Source organism: Tiliqua scincoides, chromosome 5, assembly GCF_035046505.1.
Source record: "Tiliqua scincoides isolate rTilSci1 chromosome 5, rTilSci1.hap2, whole genome shotgun sequence".
Classification (NCBI taxonomy): Eukaryota; Metazoa; Chordata; class Lepidosauria; order Squamata; family Scincidae; genus Tiliqua; species Tiliqua scincoides.
In genome coordinates this window covers 111,733,447-111,757,590 of record NC_089825.1, presented here as the reverse complement: position 1 = coordinate 111,757,590, position 24,144 = coordinate 111,733,447, and the positions used below count along the sequence as shown (strand labels likewise).

The following is a 24,144-nucleotide window of genomic DNA, read 5'->3' as shown; positions in this document are numbered from 1 at the left end:
TTCCTGAACACCGATTTAAGCCATTGACCAACTTCAGCTTCATTGGGTCTGAAACAGTAAAGGAAATACCATAGATCATAAATCACATCAGACAGCAACAAACAGTTCAAGCAGAGTTCAGCATTTTCTAATATTTCTTTACTGCACAATCCTATCTTGTGCTGGAACAGGCAGGCCGGGAGGCCTGCGCTGTATCCAGCGTAAGACAGGGCCTCAAAGTGGCTCAGCCGGAGGTAAGGGGAAACTTTTCCCCTTACCACAGGGTAAGCCACCTCAGCCCCAATGAGTCTCCTCAGACTTGCACCACCTCCAGATGTGGCATAAATCTGAGGAAAGTGGTATAAATCTGAGGAAAGCAGAACAGCTTGAAGACACTCTGCTCTGCTTGGGAACAGGGACTAGGATCCTGCATATCTGCTGGATCCCAGCCCCACCTCCTGATCGGCGCCCACCTGACCCAGGACAACCTTCCATCCCCCTTCCCCTGCCCTGGATTAGTTTTGGGTTCTGAACTGCTGATGTAATTTGGCAGACTCAGGTGGCAAGAGAAGGAGGCAGAGGAGGCGATAGGTGTGGTGGGGCTTTTCTATCACCTTGCTGCACCATTCCGACTTCTCCAAAGGAAAAGCTGAAAGAGTGTGGCAGGGAGATAGAAAAGCTGCAAAAGCAGGAGGAGGCTGTGGGTTTCAGGGCTTAAGAACATAAGAACATAAGAACAGCCCCAATGGATCAGGCCATAGGCCCATCTAGTCCAGCTTCCTGTATCTCACAGCGGCCCACCAAATGCCCCAGGGAGCACACCAGATAAACTTGAGGCTTCTTGAGGGCTGGCAAAACAGGCCTCACAGGTTGCATGTGGCCCACCGGTCATGGGTTGGACCATGCCAGGTTAGAGGAAGGGCTTCAATACCACAGGCTGCCAATGTGTTGCAGTATCACTTTTCTTAGAAATTAAGCACGAAGTATGGATTACCTGCACATTCAACACCAACATCGTTTCCATGATTGCACTTGTTGGTACCCCAAGGTGTTGCTGAGCATTGGCTGAGGGACATTTCTGTTCCTTTACAGTTCACCTCATCCAGCCAAATAGGTCCTGCTCCCCGTCCAAACCATGCATTTGTATGAGCTTTTAAAGCACTGCCACAGTTCAACTCCCTGCAGATGACTTTAGCCTCTTCAAGGCCCCAGCCATTATCGCATATGGTCCCCCATTTCTCTTCATGGAGCACCTCGACTCTCCCTGAGCAGAAATTTGATCCATTCATGAGCCTAAGTTCTGATGGGAAGCAAAGGTTGGAGAAAGCAAAACAGCAAAGCAAGAAATTATTGACAAAGTATATCTCGGGGTAAACTTAGATGCAATGGGGCAGAGAGATTGATTTTATCCATTTGCCAGTCCCAGTCCCATTCACTTATGCATTTTATTTGCTTGAATCAGAAGACATGAGAAGGGTTTTTTCAGCCTCACCCAACAAGCTGCATGAACAGCAGTTCAGCAGTTTAGAGTTTACAGGATGCTCTCAATAGGAGAAGTAACAGAGAAGAACTATGGCCTGGAAGGGAAACAATACCAGTTTATACCAGTCCCAAGGCTCCTTGAACCCACCTGGTTCATAGTTTTATACTAGATATTTAGAAATGTGGCTGCAAAAAGGCGAGGTGCATGGCAGTCTTCCTTCCATGACTTTCAGCAGCAAATCTCATAAAAGAACTTATTGCTGACAGTACAGTCATGCACATTCACCTGGTGACCAGTTTCCAAGGCACAGTTTGGCACCCATCCCTTTACCTGAGCACACAACACCAGCATCTTTTCCATGGTCACAGCTGTTCGATCCCCAAGGTTCTAGCTGGCAGTCTTTGAGGGCAACTTCTGTCCCCTTACATTCGGCACCTTTCAGCCAGATGGGGCCGTGTCCTTTTCCGAAGTGAGCTTCTTTGGGGGCCGACAGGGCTACTCCACAGCCAAGCTCTCTGCACACAACTTGGGCGCTGCTGAGATCCCAAACATCATCACATACTGTCCCCCACTCCTCCTTGTGAAGCACCTCAACTCTCCCAGAGCACGGGTTTGTTCCGTTCACCAGCTTGATCTCTTTGGGGCCTGGAATTGTTAAAAGTACTGTTACTTCTTCCCCTCCCAGGCTCGCCGTCATCCTTTGCTTTTTCATGACCAATCAGACCAATTCATGACCAATTCATTCAACTGAGGTCATTCAAGTAAGAGGGTGAAAGCAAGGCACAGGGGCTTAACTCTGACTTTGTGAACTATGGGCTCATATTTTAATAATTGCTTTATCCTGAGTCTCTTCACTGTTTCATCTAGCTCAGTATTGTCTACACCAGGGTTTCTCAAATGGTGGATCGTGACATACTTGGTGGGTCACAACCCAATGTCCGGTGGATTCTGGGGTGGGTACTCCTACCCAACCTGGCATCTAGTTGGTTCCAAATTGGAGCCCTCCAGGTGCAACTGGAGGCAGCACTGCACTTCTGCAGGCCTCAGAAGGCCTCTGCAAGCCTCCAGAAGCAGCTGGAAAGTCACACTTTACTTCCAGTTTTGTGAAAGTGACTTCCAGAGGCCTGATGAGACCTGGCATTGGAGAATAGGTGGGTTGAGGCAAGGTGGGGGGGGGGGAGTTTGAGAACCCCTGGTCTACACTGTCTGGCAGTGGCTCTCCAAGATTTTGGAGATGCGTCTTTCTCAGTCCTATCTGGAGAGTCTCGCAATTATATCTGAGATCTTCTGCATGCAAAAGTCTATAACTGAACTACTGTCCAGTTCCCTGAGATTCCAATGCTCAGCACTGAGCATCATTCTAGGGGGAATGATTGATTATTTAAATCAGAACCACATTCATTAAGAGGAGGGATGCTGTAGTAGCTAATAAATAGCCTTAAGCAAGCCATAACTCTCAGCTTCTTATGTGTTGTGTTGGAGGCAGCAGCGAATCGCATCTGGCATGTGTGACTTGCTCCGGAGGCTATACCCTCCACAGTGAGCTGACACACCCCCTTTGTTTCCTCTGACTTGCTCCAGCTAAAGAACCAGCACAGGTCCAAGGAGACCCATTAGTGGTCAAGGGGCTTATGGAGGGAAATGTTTTCCCTTTCCCCTCTCAAGTCTCCTGATCACCTTCCACCCTACAACATTGCCTGTTTTTCCATGGCTGTATGGTATGGTGGGGAAAGGGATAGGATTCTGCTGTTGGATTAGTTGATCTTTTGGACCCTATTTAAGGTACAATCCTAACCTGCACCACTACAGCCAGGCCACAGTGGCCTGATTTGTATCCAGTGAAAGTTAGGAGCAGGCTGGAGGTCACTTTGGGTTAAGGGGATATTTTTCCCCTTACCCCATGTCAAGCCCCAGCATGCCCTAGGGGGCTTCTCAGATCTGCCCCAGCTTTGGATGGCGAAATCCAAGCAGCCCGTGTAAGGCTACCAGTTTCGTGCTAACCCAGGAGTGGGGGTTAGAATATGGTATGCATTGCTGCTGTTGATCCTTCCTGCTTCTGGGCCCGAGCTTTTCCACATTCTATTCTCCCTGCCCAGCCCAAAACATTCCCTCCCTACCCCTGAAACACCCTTCAGCCACCCTCTCCCACCCTGTGCCTCCCAGCATAAACATGTCTGGCACATGGGTTGGATCTAGCCCAGGTGAGCCACTCTGGGCCTCTGCACTGGCCCAGCTGACTCCCGAGTCAGTGCATGCAGTGCCTTAAGGCACGTTTGCAGCACTAGGGAGTCTGTGCAGGGGGCCTGCGCTGGCTCAAGTCACAGTTAAGGTTGGGCTGCCTGTTTCTGATTCTATGCCATTAAAACATTGGCAGTATAAAAAATTAAATCTAAAGCATTGCTTGGCTTCATTTATGAATTTGCACAAGTGCATCTTACCTGCACACACAACGCCTGCATCTTGTGAATGGGTGCACTCATGGTCCCCCCACACTTTTGCAACACATTTGCTGATGGCAGTCTCTGTTCCTGTGCATTTAATGCCAGCCAGCCAAATGGGACCAGTTCCTGCTTTAAAATGAGAACCTCGCGGGGCCAAAAGAGCAGGTCCGCAGTTAAGGTACCGACACACAACCTTGGCTTCAGTGAGGTCCCAGCCATCATCACATATAGTTCCCCAACGACTCTCATGGAATATCTCAATTCTTCCATCGCAGCGACTAAGACCGTTTGATAACCTGATCTCAGGCAGTTCTAAGAAGAACGAAAACACCAACAGAGAACAGTTGAATGAAATTTTTTAGAGCGAGTGTGTTGCATGAACAAAAACGCTGTTGAATCCCCCACAGTGTCTGCACCCTCTTCGAACATTATAGTTTCAGTTGTGGGGGGAGTATACAAATGTACAGAATTTGAGTCATGGTTTTCCTGTGAAAGTGCATTCATTGCAATTTATTCAGACATGCTAATCTTCTCTCTGGGTTCAAGCTCAAGAGAAACTGGTTCTGTTTGTTTGCAGAAGAAGCTGGTTACGCACAGCTCCATTTGGTCAGGATCTGTGACGTCAGTGCTCCCAACTTTCCTGGAACAATTCTGCAATGAATTAAACTCGGATGGTTTAAATTTAAAACATACACACAAACATGAGAAGAATGTACATGTGTACTTTTAATCAAATAAGGGTGCAATCCATTTTCCAGCACCAAGCAATGCAATTCCAAAGTAAGGGAACAAACCCTTACCTTGAGGAGGCCTCCATGACTATCTTCCAACTCCAGGATGCAGCACATGCCCTATTGGCACGGCTGTATCAGTGCCAGAAAGTTGGTTAGAATTTCGGCCTAAATATAAATGCTTTGCTTAATTTTTTAATGTTTTATTTTATTTTGTTTTAAATCATGCAGAGCAGTATTTCTCAAACTGTGGGTTGGGACCCACTAAATGGGTTGCAAGCCAATTTCAGGTGGGTCCCCATTCATTTCAATATTTTATTTTTAATATATTAGACTTGATGCATAGCCTGTGACTGCATTTGGGGAAATGTTACAGACCTGTACTTTTAACAAGCTATTATATATATATATATATATATATATATATATATATATATATATATATATATATATATATATATATATATAAACAATGATAGTAAATGGGACTTACTCCTGGGTAAGTGTGGATTGTTAAAAATTTTCTTGCTTGATGATGTCATGACATCACTTCCAGTGGGTCCTGATAGATTCTCATTCTAAAAAGTGGCTCCCAGTGCTAAATGTGTGAGAAGCACTGATGCAGATAGTTTGAATTCCTGAAATGTGCAAGCCCAATAGGAAACTGACCTCTCCTGCAAGGGAAATGTATACTGCAACTCCTGCTGTTATGGTATATCTGTAGATAACCTGGGAAGGCAGTTTTTCATGAAAGCAGACTATTGACATAAGCCTACTTATGGCTCCCTTCAAAGTTTATACAGGCCTAAGAAAGATAGCATAAGTGCAAAAAAATATTATGCAGGGGATGGATAAAGTGGATAAGGGGATGTTCTTTTCTCTCACACACAACACCAGAACCAGGGGACATCCACTAAAAATGAATGTTGAGAAAGTTAGGGCAGACAAAAGAATATTTCTTTACCTAGCATGTAATTTAGTCTGTGGAACTCCTTGCCACAGGATGTGGTGATGGCATCTGGCCTGGATGCCTTTAAAGGGGGACTGGACAAATTTCTGGAGGAAAAGTCCAGCACAGTTTACAATCCGTGATGGGTATGTGCAACCTCTTGATTTTAGAGGTAGGCTACCCCAGAAAGCCAGATGCGAGGGGGGGGGCACTAGGATGCAGATTTCCTGTTGTCTTATGTGCTCCCCAAGGCATCAGGTGGCCCACTGTAAGATACAGGAGGCTGAACTTTTCTTCCATAAATCTGTCCAATCCCCTTTAAAGACATCTATGCCAGGTGCCATCACAACATCAAATAAAAAATGAACAAAATCCCCCAAAATGCAGGTCAAGTTGTGGGGCTGATCTGAGAGCCCTCAACCAATTAGCTCCGAGACATTTCCCAGATTTTTCATTTCAGGAGGGACTAATGTTTTCTGGTTTTTTTACAGAAATCAGGAATTAAAAAAGAGCCCCAGAACTCAGAGAAGTTAAGAAAAATAGGGAAAATATAAACAGAACAGCCATCTTATCTTCCAATTAGAGAAATAAAGCTTTCTCTGTTGATGAATTTTAACTTCATCGGACTGGAGGACAACGGTCCCAAAATGGCAACCAATGGATTGCTCTGCACACAGTCAGCAGCCATTTTGTAACAGTGGAATGTCGCAATATGGTCCAGCCAGCAGCCCAATCCAGGATAGGCCTGGGCTTTTAGTTCTGTACTAGCTGTCCAGGACTAAGCAAGCATCTGTATAGACTAGCCATTTTCAACTACTGTGCCGTGACACAATGGTGTGCCGCAGATGGTCTGTAGGTGTGTCTCAGGAGTTTGGAGGAGGACCGCTGGGGTATGGAGCCCCTGCTGGCAGTGCAGTGTGCCTTGTTAATTTTCAAAAAATGGACGGTGTGCCTTGACAATTTTGGTGCCACGTCAGTGTGCCATGAGATTAAAAAGATTGAAACTCACTGGTATAGACTCTCTCTCTCTCTCTCTCTCTCTCTCTCTCTCTCTCTCTCTCTGTGTGTGTGTGTGTGTGTGTGTGTGTGTGTGTGTGTGTGTGTGTGTGTGTGTGTGCGCGCGCGCGCGCGCGCGCGCATTTGTTTAATTACTAGGGGTGTGTTCCCTAGTAATTTGTCAATTTTTTGGATGTGCTCAATTTTCAGATTGATAGTTCCAATAAGAGATAAGCAGACCCTCTCTGAAAAATGTTACTTGTCTTTTAGACTTCAACTGAAAATTCTCAGCCATCTTTTATTGGAAATGACATTCACAACAAATTTTGCATTCACACCAAATTAATGTTAATCGCTTATGTTGACTGTTTGACTTTTTTGTTTTGTTTTTTCCTGAAGTGCCCTGGGTCCCTTTTGGGGCAGAAAGGCAACATATACATTTTAAAATACATAAATAAATAAAGTTTTCTTAGGGCAAGGAAATACTTTTATGATTTCACAGGACCTTTTTTGCGGTGTAGTTCTATAACCCATACCTTTGCACTGTACACCAGCATCCTTGTTGTGGTCACAGTTATTTTCTCCCAGAGGTTTTTCTGTTGGGCATGATTTCAGGCTGTCTTCCTCCCCAGTGCAGTTCACTTGATCCAACCAGATGGGACCAGATCCTTCCCCAAACATAGCTCCTCCTAGGGCTGTTAAAGCCTCTGCACAGCCCACTTCCCGGCACACAACACGGGCATCAGCTAAATCCCAGTTGTCCTCACACACTGTTCCCCACTCATGGTTATGGAGGATCTCAACTCTACCAGAACAAGCATTTTTTCCCCCTGCCAGCCTGAGTTCTGTGGGGAGAGAGAACGGAATGAAAGACGTCACAAATGCAGTTGATTATGATGCAGCAGACCTTCATACCAAACTTTTCAGAATTTACAACAAACACTTTTAGGGCCCACAAGCATAAACATTCACAGGCCATGTGAGATTGACGGTCTTTAGCACTGTCATGTGGATTACCCATGCATGGTCACCCATAAGACATTTTTGGCACAAACAGCTATGCATGCACAAGCAGTGATGACTGGAAGTTTCTGTTTTGCATGCTTATCTTCTTTGTCCCTCCTCAGTCCTTGCTTGGAGGCAGGGTGGCCAGATACAATGGAGGACACAGTGGTATGCCTTTAACCATTGTATAGAAGAGGGAATATTGGCAAGTGCAGCTTCTTAAACCCTTCCATGTTGAGCTGCATCTGCCAAATGCTATACAATGGTTAAAGGTGCAGGCACTGTGTCTCCACTGTATCTGGTCACCGTGATTTGAGGTCCATCTAGTCCAGAACGTGGGGATAAGCTTAGCAAGGAGCGTAATAAATAAAACCTTTTTCCCTTTTAAAGATGAGGTGATGAAGGCCAGTAGGTTTCTTACTGATCATCCTTAGGGTCGAACTAGATATGGCATAAAATTTCATAGCGTTGATTTTCTAGGAGCCCAATTGCGCCCACACAGCATGCTGTGGGGGGAGGCAACCAGAAGGCCAATGAGAAGTACTTTTTTTTACTTACCTCTTGGTTGGCCTAGGGGTCTCCTTAGTCCTACGCCAGCTATGTAGCTGGTATAAGTCCAAAGAGAGGGAAAGCCTACATTAGGAGAATTGGGGATAGGATCCTGGCACAAGTCTCTGCAGCTGGGACTCATAACCCCCCAGTCCAAAACTGCCCTTGCTCTCCCCCCTCCCACCCACAACCCACCCCTTCCACATACTTACCTGGTTTGTCAGGGGCCAGGCTTGTCAGAACTGGGTGAGAACTGGGAGAGTAAAGCTGCCAGCCATTTGTTTTGCCGGCTCCCTCCTTGACAATGGTACACTATTTACAGCAGCTCTGCTGCATTTACAACAACAGACCATAAGTTCCACTATTGTAAGTAGTATATAGGATTGGGCCTAAAGTACTTTTATTTCTTAAAAATCAGCCTAGGAGGATAGGCATAATATAATTGTTTTTCCTTAGCTTTCCGGCACCTGGACTCAAGAAGCTTTCCTTTCCTCTTAGCTAGAATTTGGTCACTTCTGCCCATTCCTTGACATTAGGGTCAAACCAGCAGCAATAACAGACCTCAATACTGGGAACTACCAAAGTATTTTTTCTTCTTGAAAATGTCTCCAGTAGCCAAATTTAGATCTGAGTCATGACACAAGAGAAACAAGAGTTTAGCTCTTGGCTACCATGATGAGTTTCTGACTTCAATCAACCTCCTTCCAAAAGTGCTATTAAACCGCAAGGTAAGATTTGTGGGCGAAAGGCACAATCCAAAGTGCCTGTTCAGTCGGTTCAGTCCCTTGTGCTGGCCAAAGAGTGTTCCGAATGTGCCGTAAAACACTTCCATGCCCACTCTTGGGGGAGATAGGCCAGCATGCCGACATGCTCCAGCCTCCCCGTGCTGCTGTGGGCCCCAGAGAAGGGAGAGATGGTGTTGGCTAAGCTCAGCGGGCCCCGGAGTCTGGGGAGTGCGGGGAAGGTGGGGAGGAGGCATTTTGGGGTAGGGGGAGGATGAGCAGCGGACATTCCTGGGGGTAGGCGGGGAGCCAGAGGCAGGGCCAGGATCCGGCACTTATGCCGGATCCTAGCCCCTTTCCTGGGTGGCCTGGGGAAGTCCTGGGCTGCTCGGATTTGCGCCACCAATTTAGGCAGTGCAGATTCCAGTAGACCCATTGAGGCTGCTGCAGCTCTCCCCAGGTTAAGTGGAAAAGTTTCCTCTTGATGTGGGTTGAGCCCCAGACAGCCCAAAACTTGCACTAGATACAGCGCAGACCCACTAGCCTACCTGCTCCAGCACAAGTTAGGACTGGCTGCCCAGCTCTTAAGCTTGCTCCACTGTGGTGGACTTTTGGGAGGAGGTGAAGTGTGCATTTGGATCCAATTCACAATGCAGAGCCAAATGATTATGCTGCCCCATCCCATGAGCTGCAGCCCTAATTCAAATCATCCCTACCTTGCCCCTGTGGCTGCTTTTCGAGAAAGAAAAATATGACAGGGGCTCCAGGCACAGAAGTCCCTGAAAAGTGGACAAATGGAAACTGTCAATTTGGGGCCATTGTATAGTTTCTTTCAAATATACATACTATTATAGCGATCATAAAGCAAGAAATAAAAACAATTTGAACTGTGCCCACACATTCATATGAAAAATAGGGATTAAACTACCATGTCTAACATCACTATATATGAAGAGGGAACCACTTTTCACAAAGACCTCTTTCTTAGGTGGAATGGTGCCCAAGTAATACCAGATACCTATAGAACTACATACATTTTTTTAGTAAATTTAACAAATTTTTATTATAGCACAAATTTTTTTATGGGTTTACCTTTTGTAAGCTGCTCTGCAGAGATGCTGTCAGGAAAGGTGAGAAACAGATAAAGAAAACAAATAATGGAATCATAAATTAAACACATCCAACTGGCTCCCATGTCGTTATTGTAAAGTTTTCACTTTTCCTTAGAGAGCGAATATTCACTTAAAGCTCCAAGCTTACATGAACAGCAGACACAAATAGTATACGTCTTGCTGAATTCCTTTTGTGTTATGTTTGAATGGTCCCATGTATAAAAACCACAACAACAGAACCCATTGGACACTGAGACTTTCTTGTATGCATGGCCCCACTTCTAGAGTGTGAGAGATTGTTGGGGAAATGGAACAGAATGTTGGGACAGTGTAACAAATGGAGAGAGAATGTTGGCTAACTTTGACCAGGAATCGGAATTTGCTGTGGGGCTATGCAGAGTAAGATGTAGGGCTGTCCTGATAGGATGCCAGTTGTTTTTCAAAAGCTGGGATCACTGGGGTGGGAAACAAGTTGAGTCTGTACCCCAAGAGCATTCCAAAGAATGTACTTTCTGTTACGTGCATGGTGTTCACTCATCTCTTGTGAAAAATTACGGTTCCACATTTGAGGATGTAGTCAGTCTACCATTGACCCTGGGTGGCATGGTCACCACAGAAAGGCATCCTGAAAGACCTTTTCAGATCACTGTGTCAAAAACACAGAGAACCATATCATCCCACAGGAATCCTTGCAATAAGTCGCCCATCTCTTACTTCTGAGTAGACATGGATAGGATTGGGCTATCATTCCACCTGCTGCAATGAGAGTTTTCCTCGCTTGTATAAATCTAGATATATTTCCCCATAAATATCAATGTTCCAAAAGGAAGATCCTTGGGGAGGGGAAGGAAGGGCAGGAGGGCCATTTAGCCAGGCCCTCAAGCTCAAACATCCTCAAATTTAAACACTTCTTAGAGCCCAAGCCTATCCATGTCTACTCAGAAGTAAATTCCATTGTAATTAATGGGGCTTACTCCCAGGAAAGTGTGCATAGGGTTGTTGCCTTAATCTTTTTAGCATTTGATGCATCCTATTTTGTGTTCAAGTATCATCATGTTTTGAAAAAAAAAAAAAATTTTTATTATGGCCAGGGGCTGCAAAAGCTGGAAGTAGCCTGGGCCACTCTGGAACTCTGAGAAGGCCTGTCCAGAGCAATGGCTCTGACACAAAAATGCTGGTGGTGGTTGTTGCACTGGCTGAGTTCACGTCCAAATGACAGCAGGTGGAAATGAGCTGTTCTCTTGCGATGCTCACCGCCGGAGGAATCCTGATCCTTCTTAAGCTTTTCCCCTGATGTGGTAAATTCCAGCCATCACTTCAAGAGCAACCACATTCTTAACAAATATTCACCACTCAAATGGTAAATGAATCTTCTGAAATTAATCATGTCTGGGGTTTCCAGCTTGAAAATGTCTCCAGACTCATGCATTTAGCAGCTTGATTTGCAGGCATATGAAGTTGCCAGTGATAATGATTCGTTCAGTGCCGTGCACAGTTTTATTGGCTGACTCCAGCAGAGCATGTCTGCACAGGAGTGCAATTGCAGCATTACTCTCGAGATCTAGCTCAAGAGAAATAGATGGTTGTTCTCAACCTACCTCTTCCTCGCCTAAGTTAGCAGCTCCCACTTTCTCTTAAAAGGTGTGATGAATGCGGTTCCCCCCCCCCCCCCAGTTTTGTGCTTTTCACTATTTTTGGACATTTCTAGCCTTCCATCCCCCTCAGGACTTTGTTATGATGTAGCTCCTGCTATCCTAGATGCAGGAGCCATGAGCCTGTGATGCTCTTCTGACTTTCTTTCTTTGAAACATCATTCCCAAAAAGCCACATGTGCAGAATATGGATTGCTGTGTCTTCCTGTCTGGGTCAAAGTGAAGAGAATAGAGCTCCTAGATAGCCCTCCTGCTGAGACTGGCATGTGTCCATCAGTTGGGCATCCAACCCCATCTGTCTAGGGAAAGGGGTGGCAGGGATTGGCCAGGTGGTTTCCCCTCATTCAGTGAGGGGAAACTCACAATACCTTCCACTCTAGGTGAAATAATCTCCTGCACACAGTTGGAGGTGTGTGCTTTTTGCCTGGTCTGCCATTGGAATCAGGTCTGTGGCATGTCGCCATGCCCATCTCTAGTGTGATGTGCTCTTGTGATGTGTGTTGCACCATATGCGTGGCACATAACAGCACACAGTGCTTTGCAGCATATGTGTGCTATTCTATTTGGCATTTATTTGACGTGGTGTCTGCATTAACAAGTGGTGGCAGAAACTTCCATGTGGCAGACTTTGAAATGTGTATATCAACCTATTAGGGCAGTGGTTCCCAAACTTTGGGTTGGGACCCACTGATAGGATCCACTGACCTAATTTTTGGTGGGTCATGAAGAGCTGGGCAGAGCCTCCAGTGTAAACACAGGTAATGACAAGATCAGATAACTAAATGCCTCAAGCCCTAGGCTATTCAATAATCAGATACCTGCTTCTTCCCCTGTAAAGAGCTCAGCTCCTGGGGTTTGCAATCATATGTAAATATAGGGAGATAAAATGTGATGCCCCCTAATAAATAGTTTAAAAAAATTTCTGGGGAGAAAAGTGGGAAAGGATCATTCATTAAAGTTCATTAGGGCTGCTTCATTATAAGAAATGGTTCAAGTTTTTTTGTAAATAAACAAAAATATTATTTCTTGGAAATAATTTTTTTTTCTAGATCTCCTTTTTAAAAAAGTCTCCTAAACCTAGGTGAGTTCTGATAAGAGTGTCATTTTAGCAAGTGGAACTTGGTGCTAAAAAGCTTGGGAACCGCTGTGTTAGAGGAATGGAATCACAGAGAGCCCAGATATATGAATAGAAAACATAATGTCGTTGACTTTTACACAGCAGTAACAGAGCCCATGACTAAATTTATGATACACATATTTGTGATAATACCATACTGAAAACAAAAATCTAAACAAACTTTCATCAAAATATATTTCAATGCCAATTTAAAAACATCTTTTTAAAAATAAATATCTTTATTCATTTGAAATGATTCATGCGATAATGAATACACACTGTGCATAGTTTTGCATATATAAAAAACCAGAAGCTTATCAAAAATATTTCTTCCATGTATTGGATATTCCTATTATTTATAAACAATATGTATAAGAATTGTTTATTTTAGAGATAAGCTAAACTATTTTGTTTTGATATTCTCTCCTTCACCAAATTGGTCTGATATAATAACTGTTCCTCTTCCCAATCATTTATCACTGTCATGCAACATATCATATCTATACAAATATATCCCTAAAAAAAGATCCATGTTCCAAAAATATTTCCTCTAATAACGATATTATAATCAGTCATACAATATCTATATTAACATTATTTAATGTTATATTAAATTAAAATATGTCTAAATGAGCCATCTCCTCCAGCTTCACCCCATGCACAGGTTTCTCTTCCAATCTTCAGTATGCATTCATCTTGGCTCATTCACGGCTCAATCCTTTCCAGGGCTGGGCCAGAGCATGTAGTACCATCAGCTACTGTTACCCTGCACATGCCTGATCTTGTCTGATCTTGGAAGCTAAGCAGGGTCAGGCCTGGTTAGTACTTGGATGGGAGACCGCCTGGGAATACTGGGTGTTATAGCCTTATACCATAGTATCTTGAGACTGAAGATTGCCAACCAACAGAGTATGTGCTGCATGCTATAGGCTGGCTGGGGACCGGGCAGCCTGGGAGATGTAAATAAAAAAAAATATTCTTATTTACCTTTTTGCAAGCTGCCTGGCCATCAGTGGCCCTCAGACCACCTCCACCAGCTCTTTTGTCTGCATAAGACTGGAGTACATCTGGGGGCTGGGAAAGAGGGATAAGATCCAGCATGTGCTGGTGTCACTGAAATAAATCCTCCTTCTGCCTCCAGCTTGGCCCAGCCCTATCCATGCCGCTAACTTACCGGCTCTGGCAGAGGTTCAGCAACCTGCAGTTAGCGGTGCAGAACTTGCTGGCTCCCATGCTGTGGCCGACAGGGCACACAGAATGATGGAGCAGCTGCAGCATCAGCAGTCCCAAGTTTATGTTGATGGTCTGAAATATCCACTTGGGGAAGGCCTGGATAGGACTGGGTCATTCATCAGTTCCCAACATTTTAATAGCTAATCTCTGTGTAATCAAGGTGAAGCATTTTCCCAGTGTTTAGCAAACACAAGTCACCATCACTTATTCACATCAGTATTTTTTTGATGAGTTAGTTTTCTGATAAGCAGTTGAGCCCATACATTTTTTCTTCATCAAACTGCAAAAGCCATTCCTGAAATGATGGTATGATGGTTGGTGATCTTCTATTTACCTTTTAAAATAATCAAAAGTTAGAACATTAGGTTATCAAGTGGCCTACCTTAATTTTAGAATGCCAACAGTACTATCATCATCATCATCATCATCAACAACAACAACAACAACAACAACAGTATTTATATACCACTTTTCAACGAAGTTCACAAAGCCACAAAGTGGCTCCCTGTCCCAACAGGGCTCACAATCTAAAAAGATACGTACAAAAGGACACCAGCAAACAGGCACTAGAAAAGACACTGCTGGGGTGAGGTGGACCAGTTACCCTTCCTCTGCTAAACAAAAGAGGAGAACCCACTTGAAAAAGTGCTTCTTGCCCAGTTAGCAGGGGTAAGTTTTCGTTCCATCTAAACCACACTCCACTGAAGTTGTACCACTGCAGTGCATGCTGTAACTTGTGAGGGGGGACCATTCTGGAAGTCTCCTCCAGGTAAAGGAACTTGTGTCCTGGGGATAAGACTCGGCTGCCCGAGTGCCTCTTGTGCATCACAAACAAAATGGCCGCAGGTGGAGCACTGCGCACTCTTCAATTGGCAGCCATTTTACAACTACAGTATATGGAGCCGCCCTGGGTCCCTTTTTGGGAGAAGGGCGGGATAAAAATAAAGTTTTATTATTATTATTATTATTATTATTATTATTATTATTATTATTATTATTATTATGTTGCTGCTGCTCCATGCACAATACCCAATCTTTGTTTCTGATCTCTGGGCCCTTTGAAACCTGATCCTATTAAAAGGTCTCCGATTAGAACATCATGTCAAAAGATTACCTGAGCACTCCACACTTGCATCCCTGCTGTGATCACATCTGTCCCGTACCCAGGGACCTTTAGGGCATTCAATCAATCTTGCTTCTTGTCCTGTGCAATTAAATTTGTCTCGCCAGGTAGGACCAGATCCCTGGCCAAATTGTGCTCCACCGAATGCTCTTAGTGCATTTCCGCAGTCCAGTTCCCTGCACAGAACATGGGCGTCATGTATGTCCCAGTCAGCATCACAGACAGTCCCCCATTCCTCTTTGCGAAACACCTCGATTCTCCCAGAGCAGCGACTTGAGCCATTTATTAGACGGAATTCTGAAGGTCAAAAAGAATTAAACATGAAATCTCACCCATGCAATGGAATCTGCCGAAAATTTCCTGACCATCCTACTGCTGTTAGCTATAGAGAATTCAATAGAGATATATAAGAAAATGAATTCACATACAGTTATGCGTTTGCTCCATTCCCCTTCCTTGCCCATCCCCTACCCTTGCTACTGCCTTACCTGCTCAGGCAGGTGTGGCAAGGTCTGGGGATGGCCAGGGAACTCTGCCACCTCTTACAGCAGTGCTCCCAAATTGGCCACTGACAGAGTGCTCTGGATACTGTTTGTGGCCATTCTGAGACGGCACAATTATGTTCTGCTGTTGCAAAGTGCTACAGCCAGTGCCCGTGCATGCAGTACCCAATTCCCCCTTCAGGGTCTGATTCACCTACACTCATTAACTTGGATTTGCACCAGTGATATAGCTGGCATGGGTCCAAGTTGACATATAGTGACTGTTGTGGCTTTCCTTGTCCCCTTGTTTCCATATGACCCCTTATGGAGGAGCAGGAGGTCTGGTCTAGAGGGTAGAGCCTCTGTCTGCCTGAAGATAACATCCACAAGGTCGCCAGTTCGAGGCCACCGGCACCGTGCGACCTTGAAGCAGCTGACAAGCTGAGCCAAGGTATTCCATCTGCTCTGAGCGTGGGAGGATGGAGGCCAGAATGTGAAACCAGATCAGAAAGAAACACCTGAAATGTTGTGGTTCTTGAAAGAACCACAATTTGAACCTTCTTTCAAATTGTAAAAATCCTTACGGGGATTTAATAAGCCTGCCTATGTAAACCGCCTTGAATAAAGTCTTGAATAAAGACCAAAAAAGGCGGTATATAAATACCTGTTATTGTTATTGTTATCCCAAGAAGACCTCCAGCAGCCACAATTCCTCCATAGGATGCAGCATAGGTTGTGCTGATGCTACTGCATCAGGAATAGTGTGGGAAATTTATGTATGTTCGTGCTGCCACTCTGACAAAGACCGTTTTGCCCAGAACCCTCCTTCTTGGGGCAAAAGTAAGGAGTATTCCTGGCAACCTTTTTGGGCAAAATCCTATATTCTTCACACCAATTAAACCATCAAGATGTAATCCAGGAAATTTGCTTGGCAGATTGTAATGAAACACAAACCTGATCTTGATTGCTGGGCCCTTATAAACTTGTCTAACTGCATCATAATATAAAAAGTTACCTGAGCACTTCAGACTTAAATCCTTGCTGTGGTCACAGCTGTGCTCTCCCCAGGGGCCTTTGGGGCAGTCACGCAGTGTCGCTTCTTGCCCCGTGCAATTAACTTTTTCTAGCCAGATGGGACCAGAGCCCTGGCCAAACTCTGCTCCAGCTAATGCCTTTATTGCATTTCCACAGCCCAGATCCCTGCACATAACATGGGCATTTTGTATATCCAAGGCAGTGTCACAGATGGTCCCCCATTCTTTGTTGTGCAACACCTCAACCCGCCCGGAGCAGTTATTAAGCCCATTGACTAGACGGAGCTCTGAAACATAAATAAATAAATAAATAAATAAATAAATAAATAAATAAATAAATAAAGAAAGAAAGAAAGAAAGAAAGAAAGAAAGAAAGAAAGAAAGAAAGAAAGAAAGAAAGATGCATCCTTGGAGTAAACCCAAAGTTCTCTGACAATCTAGACAATCAAGGGTGTCAAACATAAGGCCCGCAGGCCGGATGTGGTCCTTGGAAGCAATTTATTTGCTCCCTGTTACAATTGGGCTCTCTCATACCTTGAACTTATGCTCAAGATTTGCACATTTTCTCGACTGTCATTTGCAGCTAGTGAGTTTCTGTGTGAGAACTAAGCACTTATTTGTGGCCATCGTCTGCTTAATGATGTCACTTCCTGCATAATGATGTCACTGCTGGCCCTCAGCAGGCACTATGAATGTTAACTTTGATGGACTATATGAAACAAGTTTAACACCCCGATCTAGACTATCAGATGCGTCAAACACGTTAAAAAAAATATCTCTTTTCCCACTTCCCAACTTGTCATGAATTTTGTATATATTGGACATTGTTCTTGATATCAGAATGACAAAACTATAAAATTGGAAAATAATGTTATTTTAAAAGACAATATGTATTGCTACATTTCTGTCCTACCCTTCCTGTGGGAAACTCTCACTGCTCCCATCTATTTCAGACAGGTTGGGCTGAGAGGATACCCATTCGGCTTCACATCTGAGTGGGGATTTGAACCTCAGCCTCCAATTTCTAGTCTGTCCCTATAAGAGTTCTACCATGCTGACTCTAAGGACATGCCAATTGTCATCACACCCAGCTTCCGACATTTAATTATTAGAATATACATTTGGTCATGTTCTGAATCTTCAACCTGTAACAGGATCTCCAAGAGTGACTAAGGGTGCAATCCTAACCAACCTCCAGCATCAACAAAAGGGCAATGCAGCTCTGAGGTAAGGGAACAAACATTCCCTTACCTCAAGGAGGTCTCCGTGACTGCCCCCCAACTGCAGGATGCAGCACATGCCCCAATGGCACATCTATGTCAGAGTTGGGATGTTAGTTAGGATTAGGGTCAAAAAGACATGTTTTTTTTAATATATCCAACCAAATATAAGCAAATCAACACCAGCAATGTCTCCTGTCATGTAGAAAACGTGTGTGTTTTCAGAAACACACACTCTCTCTCTCTCTCTCTTACACACACACACACACTTTGGGCTGTTTGAAGGAGGAGGCTCTTCTTTCTTATCTTGCCTCTATTCTTTCTCAATTTAAAGGGAAGACTCTGGCAGTAATGAGGGCATTGGTGACTTTCCAGGAAAGAGGAAAAGCTGTGCTTTGTATCCTTCTTTCTCAACGCCTGACACTTTATTTTTGAAGTTGACAGCTTCAGATATTGAAAAAGATAAACTTCAGTTTCAGGGACATCCATCAGTTTATCTTCCCAAGGAAGATTTCACCAAGGAAAATCAAGGCACTTCTACCTTCATGTACCAAGAAGAGGCCAGAGTGTGAGCCAATGAATCAGGAGACTGAGTTCATAAGTTAGAGGTTGCAGCCAATTTTGCGAAGGCACCACCTTCTGAGTTCAAGCTTCTTTCTTGTATTCCCAGTCATTTTCCACTCCTTCCACCACTTTACAGGTGATGCAGGGCTCTTACCTGTTATCTTTAGCTTCCACTCCATGAAACATCAGATTTCCATCTTTGAAACTCTCAATGCCTTTCCCTTCTCAAAAGTCATTCCATCCTTCAATAAATACACATCACCTCTCATAGCAGTGTGTTATTTAAAGCCCACTTAAGCTACTGTTTTGGATGAACAGCTCTCCAAAAGCAATGAAGGTGATTACTACACTGATCAGACTCAGGTCTAAATGATGGCATGAGGGGACCAGTTGTCCCAAAGTGGATTTGACAGCCTCAAGAAGCCTGTTTCTTACAATGCATTTTTCCAACATGGGAGCACATTCATCAGAAAACATTCACCTCAAGAATTACATTTGGGAAATTAAACTTGTGGTCCTTTAATGTTTCTAATCCACAAGTTTTCTTCTACTGAGTTCTGTCCCCTGATTCAGCAGCTGCTTGATGTGGAGACATTGGGAGGTGATAATGATTCTCTCAGTGAAGCGAAAACCTTTCCCTTCTGATTCAGGCATGACAATCTGCTTACAAAATCACAGGAGCAGCCAAGTCAGGTTACCTTTGGATAACTGGCAACTCTAATCAAGTCAAAACTAAAATGTGGGTCAATTTCACCTATTAAAAGACCTACCTGAGCATACAACACCAGCATCCTCGAAATGATAACAGTCATTGTCACTCCAGTCTTTTGCTGGGCATTGACTGAGGGTTGATTCTGTCCCATTGCATCCAACATCCTCTAGCCCAATGGGACCGGTTCCGCTTCCAAAGTGGGCTTCACCTGGGGCTGATCTTGCATTTCCACAGCCCAGCTGTCGGCATACAACTGTGGCATCCTCAATGTCCCAGAGATCGTCACAAACAGTACCCCAGTCACCATTATGATATACTTCAACTCTCCCATTGCAGTGACTTGAACCATTCACCAACTTGACCTCTGAGTGAAATAAGATCAAATTGTGTGGAGTGAATTAGAGAGTGAGATAAGGAAAAACAATCTAAAGGATAATTTCTCAGTTGAATAGTAGTTGGGTGCAAATTGATGAACAGAGAAAAATCCATTTAGGAAAAACCAATTTACTCCATGTCACATTACAAGAGGATTGGAAGAGGATCTGATTTTGTGATCACTAGAACAATTATAAGGGTTCTAAAATCCAAGCCATCTATACAATCCACTGTTAATTTGAAACTGAGGAACTGGGTACACATTTCCAACACTTTCCCAAATGTGTTTGGGAAACACATTTCTCAAACAGCATTGCTGTTAAAAAATGACTGAGATATACCCTGTGTATCCACATACCCTGTTTATGAAAAAATAGCTCAGTAAGGGCCCAATCCTATCCTATTTTCCAGTGGGGTGTGCACTGCATCCTGTGTTGGGGGTGCAGTCACAGTGGCCTCCTCAAGGTATGGGAACATTTGTTCCCTTACATTGGGGCTGCATTGTGGCTGCACCGGAGCTAGAAAGTTGAATAGGACTGGGCCCTAAGCTGGAAAAAAAAAAAATAGATGAAAATATAATTCAGTCAAAGCTGTAAAAAGCCAGTCCACTGAACTGGTCTTCCATTTTTAGGTTTGTCTGAGCCTGTTTTTGCAAAATTTGAAAGAAGGGAACTGCATTCAAGGCCAGAGGCAATAACTACTGTTAATAGTGTAGGTGAGAGTCTTCTGCTCCAACTCATCAGGTCAACACAAACTCACATGGTCACCTTAATTTCTATGCCATGTAAGTAATACAGACTTTATACAGTACCAAATACTATTTTGGATTTTCAAAGCCGGCTCCATGAAGCAATACTTCTTTCAGGATGATGTTGAGATGGGCAAGAGATATGCTTCTGCAGAATTCAACAGAAGAAGCAACTTCAGTTTCATCCAGAAAATTTGCCTTGGTAGAAAATGTGATTTTAATGAAACATAAACTTGGTTCAGATCTCTGGGCCCGATGTAGTGAATATGCATAGTAACATTGAGTTTTAGTGAATGTGGCAACAGCGGGCACACCTGCTGTTGTGCAGAAGCACTGGGTTTCTGAGCTTTCAGTAAAACATGACAACCATTTGGGCGGGAATACCCCTCTCCCCTCTCCCCCTCTTCTTTCCCCCCCTTCCTCCTTCTTTTCTCTCATCCGAGAAAGACCTTGGAAGTTTTCTTTGTTATGAGAAACTAAAGGCAAGAGGCCCAGTGCAGGAGAGAACCAGGATGAGTCATAGTTGTAGATAAGGGCAGCGCTCAATTGTTATGAATGTTTTAAGCCTGGGAAAAGTGTGTTTGATCAGTGGCTGAGAGCAACTCAAGCCTGGTTGTAAATTGTTTTATGAGAAAGTAATAAAAGCTTGGGCTGCCTCAGAAAAGCAGGTCTAGCCCTTCGCACTTAAGCTGGTCTCTGGGTCTTCATTTTGCTTCAACTCATGATTGCTACAGCCCTCAGGAAGCTGGGTTTATAAAACGTCCTGCAATTACAACACAAAACATTACCTGCACACTCCACACTTGCATCCTTGCTGTGATCACAGCTATGATCCCCCCAGGGATCTTTTGGGCATTGACTCAAGGTCATTTCTTCTCCTGAGCAGTTCACTTTCTCTAACCAGATGGGACCAGATCCCTGGCCAAACCGAGCTCCACCTAAGGTTTTTACTACGTCTCCACAATCCAGTTCCCTGCACAGAACTTCGGAATCATGTCTGTCCCAGTCATCATCACAGATAGTCCCCCACTCTTTGTTGTGCAACACTTCGATTCTGCCAGAGCAGCGACTTGAGCCATTCACTAGACGGAAGTCTGAAGGGGTAAAAAGGGTTACAGATGAAAGTGCACGTATTTTCTTTTTAATCTACAGAAAGTTTCTGAGTTTCTACCCTATTGCTACTAGATGTGAAGAATCCTATGGAGATATACCCAAAATGGAATTCACATACAGAGATTCACATACAGACCTCACATACAGAGATATCAAACCCATCTACTGTTTGGAGAGTGTTTCTTGGGAAAGTTGGAAGTTGCGATCAAGTTGCCGATTCTCCCAGTGCAATGATCCCACAGTTCTTCCAGCATTATTATATGCTGTGTCCAAGTAAAATCCTTTGAGAGGTTCCTGAAGTTTGTTTTATTCACAGCAATGATTTGATTTTGAAGGGTGCCAGATTTTCTCTGAGACAGCAAACCCCTGGGTAGCAGCTGCAGATTGCTTTCCTGACACAGGAAATCTTTCCTGACACAAAAATCTTTCCTGACACAGCTTGACCAAAATGGCTTAATGAACATTGGCTCCCTCCTCAATTCCTGGAAAACCTAGTTCTAAGCTTTAGAAATATCCAACAGAAATGTTTAACCACTCTCTCCAAACTATAATTTATTTATTATTAATATTATTTACATATTTTATATTATATAGATAAAATTATTTATAATGCCATTTATTTTGTTTTGAGGGAGGGAACTGTGATGGACAAAATACTATGAACTTGCAGTAAGTAGTATTTTACTTAATTATCCACATTTCTTCTTTAATATGCAGCTGAATACAGCTGTAGGAAAGGTTACAGCGTTTGAGGCTCTTCGGTCTAGAAAAGAGGTGCCTGAGGAGTGACAAGATTGAGACATAAAATTTTTTGCAGGGGATGGATAGAGTGGATAGAGAGATGCTCTTTTCCTTCTCATGTAACACCAGAACCAGGGGATATCCACCCAAATTGAGTTTTGGGAGAGTCAGGACAGACAAAAGAAAATATTTCCCTGGCCAAACTGAGTTCTTCTATTAATAATAGTTTGAGAGAGCTGAAACTGTTTGGTCAGCAGATCCCTCTTTCCATCACACCTGTTCCCTACCGCTTGTGGCAGATTGCAATCTTGTTCTCATGAGTTATTTTTCAGTGTGTGTGTAGAGGGAATGGGTGCAGGATGATGGATGAATGATCCAACCTCACAGGGAGGACTTGGGACTACCAGGCCATTGAGGCCCTGGACAGAAAGTTCATATTCAATTCAGTTTCATTCAATGGCATAAAATGTTTGGCAGCACAAACTGCTTCGTTTTTGAATGTGCACCACTGCATCTTACCTGCACAGACAACGCCTGCCTCTTTTGAGTGGTCACAGTCATAGTCCGCCCAGGCTTTTGCTTTGCATTCTCTGATATTACTCTCTGTCCCATTGCAGTCAACGTTGTCCAACCAGATGGGACCAGATCCTTTTCCAAAGCGAGAACCTTGAGGGACTGAGAAAGCTGTTCCGCAGCCAAGATACCGACACACAACCTTGGCGTCATCAAGGTCCCAACCTTTATCACATACGGTTCCCCAGTGTTTTGAATAGCGTATCTCAACTCTGCCAGCACAGGGATTGGGGCCATCTGATAATCTGATCTCAGGCACTTCTAAGGAGTAGGAAAACACCAACACATAAATGAACATCTCTGAAGCTAGTGGGGGTATCTTCAGGGTAAAGTGAGGGACAGAAATGAGTGACTGACTGAGTCTTGGAGTAGGCATTACTGTCCCAGAGCAGGGGTGCCCAAACCCTGGCCCTGGGGTCACTTGTGGCCGTCGAGGCCTCTCAATGTGGCCCTCAGGGAGCCCCCAGTCTCCAATGAGCCTCTGGCCCTCCGGAGATTTGTTGGAGCCCACACTGGCCCGACACAACTGCTCTCAGCATGAGAGCGACTGTTTGACATCTTGCATGAGCTGTGGGATGAAGGCTCCCTCCACTGCTTGCTGTTTTACATCTGTGATGCAGCAGTGGCAGTGAAGGAAAGACCAGCCTTGCTTTGTACAAGGTCTTTTATAGGCCTTGATCTATTGCAAGACCCTCATTCATTCATATAAGTTCATCTTTAATGTATTCATTTATGTAAATTTATTCAAATTTTAAATGTAAATTAATTTTTTTTTCCCCTGGCCCCCAACACATTGTCAGAGAGATGATGTGGCCCTCCTGCCAAAAACTTTGGACACCCCTGTCCCAGAGCAATTAAACTGGGTACTATTTTTATGTGGAACAGTTGCAGTTCTTTTGCATAGAGTTTTAGATGCCTTTAATTTATGGATTAGTTGTTTTAATTTTAATTAGTTAAATTAGGCTGTAATCCTAACCACACTTTCCTGAGAGTAAGTCCCATTGAACAAAATAGGACTTATTTCTGAGTAGACCTGGTTAGGATTCTGCCCTTAATTGCTTAAAATTTATTACAAGGTGTCTTGGGTCCAATTCCAGGGAGAAAGGCAATATATATATATTAATCAAACCCCTAAAATATTTTTACATTTAGGGCAGTTGGCAGAGTAATGATTTCACATCTTTTTATATCTACAATTCAATAATTGTTACCTGCACACTCTACACTGGCGTCCTTGCTGTGGTCACAGCTATTTTCTCCCAGAGACTTTGTTGCTGGGCACATGCTGAGGCTTTCTTCTTCCCCAGTGCAGTCCACATGATCCTTCCAGGTGGGACCTGATCCAGCTCCAAACTTTGCTCCACCTGGCGCTGCTAAAGCCTCTCCGCAGCCCGCTTCCTTGCATGCAACACGGGCATCAGCTAAGTCCCAACCGCTGTCACAAACTGTTCCCCATTGGTGGTTATGGAGCACCTCAACTCTGCCAGAGC

At 44.0% G+C, this 24,144-nt stretch overlaps 1 protein-coding gene across 1 annotated transcript; it reads right to left on the bottom strand.

The window, feature by feature from the left end:
- Nucleotides 1–494: 494 nt before the first annotated feature.
- Nucleotides 495–23,938, bottom strand: LOC136653182 (deleted in malignant brain tumors 1 protein-like). Its single transcript, XM_066630091.1, has 10 exons — nt 23,866–23,938; nt 22,601–22,729; nt 21,011–21,321; nt 19,163–19,466; nt 15,081–15,389; nt 7,110–7,439; nt 3,901–4,215; nt 1,793–2,107; nt 974–1,279; nt 495–628 (listed from the first exon to the last, which is right to left on the bottom strand). The coding sequence occupies exons 1-10, from the start codon at nt 23,936–23,938 to the stop codon at nt 495–497; spliced, it is 2,526 nt and encodes an 841-aa protein (XP_066486188.1).
- Nucleotides 23,939–24,144: the final 206 nt, after the last annotated feature.